Raw genomic sequence first — 10,933 nt, 5'->3', positions numbered from 1 at the left:
CATTTTAATCTCAACATATCAATCAAGATAACTCTATTGATATGATGATTATCTTAGGAATATAATTATTTTATCTTGTGATAATTTGTAATATTACATGTAATCTTCGTTTTTAGTATTTATATTATTCTATTTAATATTTTAGATATTTCCTTTCTAGTAAAAATAAAATTTTATGTTATGATTAATATTAACGATCATTTTAAACACTTCTCTAAACTCTCAACATGGTATCGGAGCTTTGATCTTTTTTCCATGCTTCTCATAATGGTGGGTAGTGCTTCTAGCATTACCAAGTCCTGACTTAACCATTTCCTCCCAAACACTTAAAAAAAATGATTGCTCATACCCTTATCTCACCCATTGATGGTGGTAGTGTTAATCTCACTTCCAAACCAACCATTAATTTTTTTTTGGCTTCCACTAAACTCCATGGCTACATCATCAAAACCGTTGTCAACATTGACAAATGATGGTGTCTATACAATAATTTTTTATTACCTAAATTGCTTGTTCAACAATTCAATGTCCCTTTTTGATGGAGTTAGTATAAATAATGATTCTAAACCAAGACTAAAACCAAAGTTTATTTCATAAAACTCATATTTATCTCTCTTTTTCATTGGTCCAAACTCTATTATACTCAAACCCTCAACTTTTGAGTTAAACGAGTGTAAAGAAACCAAACAACAACAAAAATCCTTTACTTTCTTTTGTGATGAAGAAATTCTAGTGATTTTAATTTATCACTCCAATAGCTTTTCTTCATAACAACACGATATCAACACATTCTTCATTGTTGAGACTTTTTTTTTATTTCACCATCATCAAACCTTCCAAATTCAAGTGCTCTCCCACCAATAACCTTCATATAACATGTCATGACAAACTCTCTTCTCTAACTATGTTCATGTTTATTATCGCTTATTCTTCAAGATTGTACTTTCCCTTTCGGACGTTCATCTTAAAGGGGAATAATAGAGATATAATTGCATATCATTTTAATCTTAACATATCCATCAAGATAACTCTATTGATATGATGATTATCTTGGGAATATAATTATCTTATCTTGTAATAATTTATAATATTACATGTAATCTTTGTTTTTAGTATTTAAATTATTCTATGTAATATTTTAGATATTTCTTTTCTAGTATAAATACAATGCAATGTTATGATTAATATCAACAATCATTTTAAACACTTCTCTAAACTCTCTACAAAGACAACAATAGCTAGCCTTCGCATTTCAAAACATTGGTTGTTCCAAATTTGAAGAACTTATCATTTTGAGGATAAATCTTGAGCAGAGGGACTTTTTTGCTGCATATTTTTTTAAGGGTATGGGTTGCGCCCTTCTTTCACTCCCAAACTCTGATTATATTTTTCTATGAGCTAAATACACTGAGTATGATGATAATAATGATGATGGTTGTTCCTACACTGGTTGTTAAGTATCTTTTTGTTGTGAGAAATAGTATATGAAGTACCTGAGTTAGAACCCCTGATGATTGAACCTCTTGCAACAAGCAATTGTATGTTAGGATGATTCAAACTAGCCGTGAAGCCATATGGAGCTGACAGGGGTCCAATCCTCGCAATTTACTTTTACGGTCTATTTTAGCGACTATAATTATGTTGAATCCAATTGTATACCATATTAAAAACGTAAGAAATCACCAATAATATTGACTTAATTGGTTGTTTGGGTGGGTATTATGATCCAAGAATAACTGTTCTTGGGATTTTCCTTCCTCCCAAATTTATCTTTTATATTCATTTTTTTGTAATTTCTCATTTCTTTCATGTTAGAATATCAATTTTGACATTTTTTTTTCTAACATTTTAGTCGTTCACTATTCTACGAAGTTTTTGTTACTAGAAAAATACTCCCTCCTATTCTGATTATATGTCCTAATTGTTTTTTAGTATTATTTTTCATCAATTAATTTGTATTTTATTCTCAATTTGTAAGTTCAAACATACATAGTTAATTGAGATTTTATTTGATTCGTTTCAATAGATTTTATTGATATCAACTTTTTATAATTTTAATTTTAATTAAACATGATTAAAGATATTTGAGATTAAAATAGAGTATCGACAAATGTGCAAAATCAAATAGGACGTATGAGTAAAAGTCTTGTATAGACTTGGTCCACACTATTTTAGTGTAGATCAAACTCATAAATATAAAGAATTTTCCATTAATTGTATTTGATTGTATATCTTTTAAAGCTGGTGCGCACTAAAATAGCGTGAATCAAGTTTATTTAAAACTTTCTCTTCTTAAAAATCTTTCTTAAGCCGTTGGATTTTTTGACCGCATTCTCTTCTGTGGGTATGAGCTACCATCTTTCTTCCCTACTCAGACCCTGACCATAATTTTCTATGAACGTAATACGCTGAATATGATGATGATAGTATTTTGCAAACACCGACTCTTCATAATATTCACAATATCAAGCAATTGTGCTATTTACAAATATAATTATCATAATTTCACATTAAAAAAATAAAAATCTAAATAATCAATTGCATATATATTTGTAATTAATTATCCTCCATACCCTCAAAATCACACAAAAGTGAAGTAATATCACTAAAAGAATATTGTTGATAATTCCCAAAATTTACATCATTATTATTATCATCTAAGAAATTATGTTCTAATAATGAATTATTATATTCATTAAAGTCAAATAAGTTGGAGGGGTAATGGGGTGTTGGGAGTTGGGGACCCCACATAAATTCATCAATGCTAGTAGCATCATCAACAAAGCTTTGTGTGTGTTCCATAGTAGGCATAGCTATATTATCAGGACTTGTCTGATCAGATTTAGCATTGCAGGATTTGTTGGGCTTGTCTAGAAGATTCATATAGCGGCTAACATCAAAATTGGTGACTGCATTTTGTCCTCTATGTTGAATTGCTGCTATGTCGTATGCAGCTGCAGCCTCTTCTTGGGTAGCTGTACGTTAGATAATAGTACCAAAATTGTCATTACTAAATGGAGTATAACTCTATATTCATTAAATTGCTAAATTTAGACCTCATGCAATGGTCATCGGTTGAGGTCATTGTTAATTGGAGTATGTAACGTATTTTTGGCCTTCAATAACCATGCATAAGATTAAGCTTTTAGTTGAGTTGGTCACTTGACATGGTATCAGATTCAGTGTTAGTATATCACAAGAGATCATGGTTCGAATCTCAACCAACCTTCGTTTAAAGTGTATTATTCATATGAAGAGGGTATGTGATGCAAATTAAACGAAATAACAGAGACAGACCGAATATACTATAAATATCATTATAAATGTAGTTTAGGCGTGTCATATATTTCTTAATCGATCAAAAAACTAATCATAAATTGCAAAATTTCTAAAGTGTCTACTTCATTAACAAAAAATTTGAATATTAATTAGGTCCTTTCTAGCTTTGGCCCCTAGTCAATACTTACCTTGCCTAGGGTCAAGAACGACGTGATATATCCACACTTATAGCCTAAAGGGTTTTGATGTGAGTGGGCGTGTTAGAGTATAGAACATATTATGAGGCCTCAACTATAAGCTTAAGTTTTTGGTTGAGTTGGTTTCTTGACGATATCTTCAGATAGAATCGATTCTATTTGAATTGGTTTTTGTCAACTCAACAGGTCATAAGTTTTTATTTTTAAATTACTAAACTTTTATCAAAAAATTATTTTTATTTTTTAAAAAAAAACTCTTGTAAAAAAACCAATATATCAATTTTTAATTTAAAGGTTCAACAAATAAATAAAAACTCAAAATACTAAAAATTGACTGGGTTCAAAAAAAAGATAATGTTGAAAAAAAAATCTACAAAATTAGAAAAATGGGTCAAAACTGTTTGGTTTGAGTTTTGATTGAGTTTAGTGTTATTTTTTCGTTTTTAGAATGGTCAATTTTTGGATTATCTATCAAAATTTTCGGGTATTAATTCAAATTTTAGGCTGATTTCGAGTTGGATTAAAATTTGTTAGGTCTAGGTTTGTATATTAGTTGGGAGTTGGAAAGATTTAGTGTCCCAAATTAATTTAATTTATAATAAAAATGTTGTGTAGCCGTTGAGGTTGGTGCATTTATTTAACTAACTGATATTGACTCATTAATGGCAAATCAGCAACATAATTTAATTTGATTGACTACAGCTACATATCCTATAAACTATTTATAATTACATCAGAAAATGCCGACAATAAAATTAGAGTAAATTGTTTTTAAAAAGAAAAAGAAATATGTACAAAAGGAAAGTACCAAATGTGCCAAGATAAAGATATTTGTTGCCAAGCACCCTACCAATCCGAGCTTCCCATCTTCCATTGTGATGATGTCTAAAACAAATTACAAATTCCTAATCAATAATAATAAAATCATAAAATAAAATCCTAAAACTCTCTTAAAATCGCTTAACATGGAGGTGATTTACCAAGATAGCAGATCACCGTTATCTACCTAGACAAACTCGTGAACAAGTATGTTGTGCGGACAACAAAAGTGTTTACCAAAACAATCAAGAAACAATAAGGCAAATAAATAACAACAAGAATATAAACCAAGAAATAACGTGATTCACTAGCAATTGACATCTATATCCTGCTCACTAAAACTCTCAATTTGTAACTCTTTAGATTTAATTTTCTCCTCTTCTTCTCTTAACCCTAAACTTAGCTAAGCAACTGGAGGTGTTTATATATTAAACCCTCTTTTACAAGAATAATTAGGTTTAAAAAACAAATTCAAGTAATTACTGTAACAAAACGTGCAACCGCACAGTCTCAACAGAGACCAGGAAAGTCTCTACCGAGACTCTAAAAATTTGCCTGAGACAAATATGAGTCTTGCTCAAGACTCAACACTACAAAAGCTATTACCTCCCACGAATTGTAGTTTTAACTAAAGCTCATATGGTCTTACCCGAAACTTCATAATCTTAATAGAGATTAAGACGCCTCAGCGGAGACTTCAAGACCCAACTCTTCTGTTTTCCCAGCACATAAGTTTCGATTGAGATTAAGGGTCATCTTGGTTAAGACTTAGCAAAATCTAACAAAAACTCATTTCAATCACTCAATTTGATTCATCTCATATTTCAGACTTAAACGCGATACAGTTTAAGTCACCAAACACTGACAAATTACACCAAAAAAGAAAATAAAATTTTATGATGAATCATATATGCTAATGTAATACCTTGCAACTCCTCTATATTTTGAAACTCCTCTAGAAAAACCGTTACTTTTCCTGAAAAGTACACACAAATCTAATGTTTAGTGAAACGATTTTGAATTTAATAAATTATATCCATTATAATATGAAAAAAAGGAATAATCATTTTCATTAGATCATACCTTCTTAGTGATCCTATATACTCTTCTCTTGATAATCCTTCCATCTCTTTCATGTCATTATCATAAGTTGATAACTAATCCACATTAATTACGTAATCAAGCTATTAAACGTTTAATGTAATTACATAAAGTAGAAATATTAAAAAGAAAAATTATCGTGAATAATATAATTTTTTGTTAATTTTTCTATAAATATACCAATTATTGATTAACAATGAATAGCACCAACTTAAATGATCGTTTTCCTAAAAAATCCTTAATATGTTAAAAATCAAACAATAGGTGATTATAAGACAAAAAAAAAATTAGTACATTAGTTAATAAACTAAAGTTAGTATTATTTTTGAAAAATACCCCTAAATTGGTATTATTCATGGTTTAATTAATAGTTGGTATTATTATAGGAAAATTAAAAAATAATTATACTCACGGTAAGTTTTTCTATTAAAAAATCATATTTATATATAATATTAATTAAAACAATTCTCACCGAAAAATTTAGTAGGGTCTCTCCTCCCCAATACTTTAATGCTGCCAAGTCATAGGCTCTAGCAGCTGCGTCTTCGTCATGATAAGCACCTAACCAAACCAAACACTAGAATGTTGTAAAACAAAAAGGAAATTACTTGTATACACACTACAACATTATAAAAAATATTTATAATTATCCATGATTATAATTATCTCAATAAAAAAACTTACGAAATAATAATAAAACTAAGTAGAATAAATTATGAAAGAAGATAATTATTACTTTATTGTGACTTTATGAGGTCAAAAGCTAACGTTTATTTTTTTAAATTATATAAAAAAATCAACAAATACAAATTTATAGTGATTTTGAACATTTATGAATTTTAATTGATGAGGTTTGAATTTATTGATTTTTACCATGCTCTTATTTTTAGTGTTTCAATATATATATTCTCTTCGATTGCTGTTTTTGTTTATTTTGAATATTTAAGATATATGATTTTGATAACTTTATTTTGAATATTTTGAATATAAATATTTAGGAGTATATATATGATTTTGATAATTTATATTTGTCCATATTTTTATAAGTAAATTGGAAAGTGAATTGCAAGGATCAAGGAGTGGATATTGCTTTGAGTATCCGTACTTATTTACTTTCAAGAGAAATATTTTTACAGTTGAAAGTGTATGAATTAATTTTGTAAATGGTAAATACATCTAAATAATTTTAATGAAAAAAATTAATTCGAAATTAGCGAGTTTTGGGCTTTTTCACGTGTATTTTTTTATCTGCGTGGTAACTTTAAGTTTCTAACTTTTTCACTTGTTATACAAAAGGTTAATTGAGGTTTCACTAAATTTGTATTATTATAATTATCCATTATAATGATTTTTTTCATAAAAAATATCTCAATCACCCTTTTGGGACACGTTTTTGAAATATGTTCGAAATGAAAACTTAATAAACAAAGAACTTAACTTTTTATTTACCAAATAAAAAGGTTAAAAATCCAAAGTCACCATTCAGATTAAAAAATATTTATTCACCTCATAAAAAGTTCAAAAACTCAGAAATACAACGTAAAATTTTCCTAAATAAATTAAGAATTGAGTGTTATTACAATTCGATAGTAAATATCACTTTTTTATATATGATGTTAAATTCAATTATCACTTAACTTTCATTTGCTTACCCTATAATTAAAAAAAATAAATAAAATACTATCATGAATCATCAATGATGTATTCTAACAAAAGAAAAAAAAAAAAAAAAAACAAACAACATGACATCTTATTTTGTACCAAAAAAAGTAAATAATCAAATAACGTACCAAGATACACTGAGTTTTTATAGAAGTTCAATATCAACCCAAATTTGGAGCATCCCGACACGAAATTGAAAATAAGAGTAACAAATTAAAAGTTATCGATCAGATTCCAAAATAAAATTATATCTATTAAATTATCAATTGAAAATTGAAAATATATATTTTCCGAAAAAGGGATAAATAAAATTTTTTTTAAAAAATGATAAAACCTTGTCTTCCTTTCTTCTTCTGCGTATCGTTCCAAGCATCCTTGTCCCATAGATGTGCTTCATATCTTCCGGTCCATCTATGTCTGTCAGAAGTAGAATAAATTTAGTAAAAAAAATTTCTCCTAATTTTTCTAATTAAATTACCTTAATTTTCATTATTATTATTTTATTAAATTGATAACTATACAAGTATTTAATGTAATAAAGTAAAAAATAAATTTATAGAGCTTATAAAAAACATTAACAAGTAATTGATGTAAATGGATTTTGGGGAGGAAAATGTTTACTATAGTAGAATAAGCAAAACTTTACACATTGTCAAGTAGTGTTTCTAACTGAGAACTAGATTTTATTTCAATTAGAGTAAGTATCATCAGCTTTCTATAGGTAAAATTTTACATAAAATTTTTACATAATTTTATTTTTCTCTCGGTTTAACAGTAATTAGTATTTTTGGGTAAATAAAAACAATATATCTTATTAAAATAAAAAAAAACCTAGTTACGCCACGGTATTTGGAGCTACGTTGGAATGGGGAAACTTTAGGGAAACTTTTCCTTGTTCGCTTAATAGCTTTGGGTTTTGAATTTTTGTGAAGATTATGAGTGGAAGTGGAAGTTTCTTTATTAATACCAAGCTTGGATTTCTGTTTTTTCTTTGGTGCTTTTGCCATGTTTTTGTGTTTGGAGAGGCAAAGAATGGAAAATAGTGAGGTTTTATAGATGCCAAATATTGAAGGAAAATAAAATGGGGGATAAGTATATATGGGTGGAACTTGGAAGGTTAAAGTTGGTTGTAGTTGATGGTATTACTTTGAATAAGTTGATGTTGAAAATAGAAACTTATACAATGGGGGCCTAGTTTTGGGATTTGTCACTAGTTTTTTTTAGATTATTTCGTTAAAGATTTTTTTAGGTGCAACATACGCTGATAAAAAAAAAAAGAAAAAAGATAATAATTTAATTAGATTTTTCTTAAAATATGCTTTATTTAATTGAGATAAAATTCGATTTTATGTTATGCTTTTAGAACCCACTCTTCTATCATCCATTAGGTGTTAATAGTAAAGTTAGTTTGGATGATTTCATTGAGGATTATAGGTGATTTGGAGCTATTTGGGTAGAACAATTGCTCTAATGTTGTTTGTTTATTCAATCTACTTTTATAATATAATCACAAATTCTTAAATGAGACGGTATAATGGTGAGAATATTTCTATTATGCTGACTCATGTATACTAAACGTGTTAAAATAATCGATTACAATTTTAAAGTGATCAATTAAAAAAAGACTAATTATATGGATCTTTTTTTATGGTGAGACGGTCTCATACAAGACGAGTTAACAATATATACTAATACTTCTTGAGGATTAAGCTTGTCTAAATTGGAGAACATACCTTGTACCACAAAAATACTATTTAAATTTTGAAAATATTAAATTGGGTTAAATCACTTAAATATTTAAAATTCCTTTTTATTTAAAGCTCGACTTATCATAAAGATTGTGAGAGATTTGTAAAATAAGATAACTGAAAAATGCTTATGGTAATATTTTAATTCAATGAATTAGTACTTAACAATAATTTATGAGAAATCTCATGTGGTATTTTTTGAGTTTTTATTTTTTATGTAGTAGACATATAGTTTTTTTAATCTGTATGATGAATAGAACAGGAGCATTCAAATTTTTCATATGGTAGATGAAATCTACTGTTAAGTTCTTTGTTTTATGAAAAAAGTCGTTATATATGGTGGGAATAATAATGTAAATATAACAAAATTTTAATTTTTTGTCTACCAAGTGAAAAAGTTAGAAGCTTAGGGTCACCATGCAGATAAAAAAATGTTTGTCCACCACTTGAAAAGATCAAAAATTTAGGATTATTATAGTATATAACATATCTTGAGGTCTCAACCTTTAGCTTAAGTTTTTTGTTGAGTTGATTCCTTGACATGGTATCAGAAGCCATCGTGGCAAGAGGTTACAAGTTTGATCTCAACCACCTCTCAAATTCAAGTGGAATATTTCACACCAGGTGAGAGGAGGGCCTATATTACATCCACATTTCTAGCTCAATAGACTCTTATGTACGGGAACGTGTTAAAGTATATAATATATTTTAAAGTCTCAGTCATTAGCCTAAACTTTTAGTTCAAATTAATTTCTTGACAAGGGATTTCTCAAAATTTTTGGTCCTATTGTTTAGAAAAGATAAACCTAAAGAATAAAGTACATATTTCTTTGAATTTTAGTATGTTTTGTAATTATGTTAAATTAATTTATAAAGTAACTCGTTAATAGTTGAAAGAATGAAATAATTATTAAAAGTTGAAAGAGATACTATAAATTAGGTTTACATGCATTTTGTTGATTTATAAAATACTCTAAATGGATTCGAATAATGCATAGTTTAATCGAAAATGAAATCCACTACTTGTGTCCTAATTCTCATTAAAAACACGATGTTTAAAATTATCCGATTCGATTAATAGAAATTGAGTATGATTCAACTTCAACCGAAATAATCTATATATAAAAATTAAAATCAAAATTTCATGATATTTAAATTTATATATTACTAAAAAATTGAAATTAGCTCAACTTAATATATTATACTCAAATCCCACTCATTGATTTTAACAAGCAAGAATGCTACTTTAGTACTTTAATAATTTTACTTTCTAGGACTTGACATCTTTCGGTAAGAGAGTTTCATATATGAGAATATTTGCTTTTATTTATTTTGTTATGGACGGAATCCAGATATACACCACATATAATATTCTCCAATCTCCACTAGTAGCACAACTGAAAAGTTTATGAATGAGTGGCTTCTGACTCTTTCATTTAATTTCTTCCTCGCACAAAAAATGTGCACGAGAAAATTATGTTGCAAAAAAAATAATACTAGACGTTCCTTTGGAAAAGTGATAAAGTTTTGCTGGTGTTTTTTTTCTATCTTGAAATGATTAAATGATGTTTTTTATTTGTTGGATTGTATCGTAATATTGTAAAATTATGGAATCGTGATATAATTTTATCTCTTCATATTTTATTTTAATTATAATCATAAGATTATATTAACAATACGTTCTAACTACGATTCGAATTGCATATGTTTTTGAATCGTAAAATCTTAGAATCGTAGATCATGATTGCAATTTTAATAACTATGATTACTATTAATAATTCATACTCCTTCCGAACCAATTTAGTTGTCTCATTTCCTTATTTGGCAAAGTCTTTTTAGTTGTTCCATTTCTATTTTTGTCAATCTTTTTTTACCTAAATATCCTTAGTTCACACAAGTAATTACGAATATACCCCCTGTACCTTACTTACCCAATTACCCTCTACTACTTATCCTTCACTACTTACCCTTTACTACTTAGCTTTTTTAATGAACCCCACACCATTCTTAATAACCGTGCCTAAGCAAATGGGACATCTAAAATGATTCGGAGGGAGTATTATTTTATTTTATGAGACAAAATGTGGTTGAAACTTATAATTAGAAGATAAAAAACTTATGATGTTA

At 27.7% G+C, this 10,933-nt stretch overlaps 1 protein-coding gene across 2 annotated transcripts; it reads right to left on the bottom strand.

Moving 5' to 3' along the window:
- Nucleotides 1-2,514: 2,514 nt before the first annotated feature.
- On the bottom strand, nt 2,515-8,185 carry LOC130815413 (AP2-like ethylene-responsive transcription factor At1g79700). 2 transcript variants are annotated; one of them, XM_057681876.1, is made up of 8 exons: nt 7,890-8,185; nt 7,393-7,475; nt 7,187-7,195; nt 5,869-5,957; nt 5,379-5,452; nt 5,221-5,271; nt 4,285-4,361; nt 2,515-2,975 (listed from the first exon to the last, which is right to left on the bottom strand). In XM_057681876.1, the coding sequence occupies exons 1-8, from the start codon at nt 8,063-8,065 to the stop codon at nt 2,557-2,559; spliced, it is 978 nt and encodes a 325-aa protein (XP_057537859.1). In that variant the 5' UTR covers nt 8,066-8,185; the 3' UTR covers nt 2,515-2,556. The 2 variants fall into 2 exon arrangements, with proteins under 2 accessions (XP_057537859.1, XP_057537860.1); XM_057681877.1 differs by lacking the exon at nt 7,187-7,195 and having other exon boundaries at nt 7,890-8,183.
- Between the last annotated feature and the right edge of the window lie 2,748 nt (nt 8,186-10,933).

Source organism: Amaranthus tricolor, chromosome 6 (genome assembly GCF_026212465.1).
Source record: "Amaranthus tricolor cultivar Red isolate AtriRed21 chromosome 6, ASM2621246v1, whole genome shotgun sequence".
NCBI classification, from domain to species: domain Eukaryota; kingdom Viridiplantae; phylum Streptophyta; class Magnoliopsida; order Caryophyllales; family Amaranthaceae; genus Amaranthus; species Amaranthus tricolor.
This window is presented reverse-complemented; position numbering and strand designations above follow the sequence as displayed.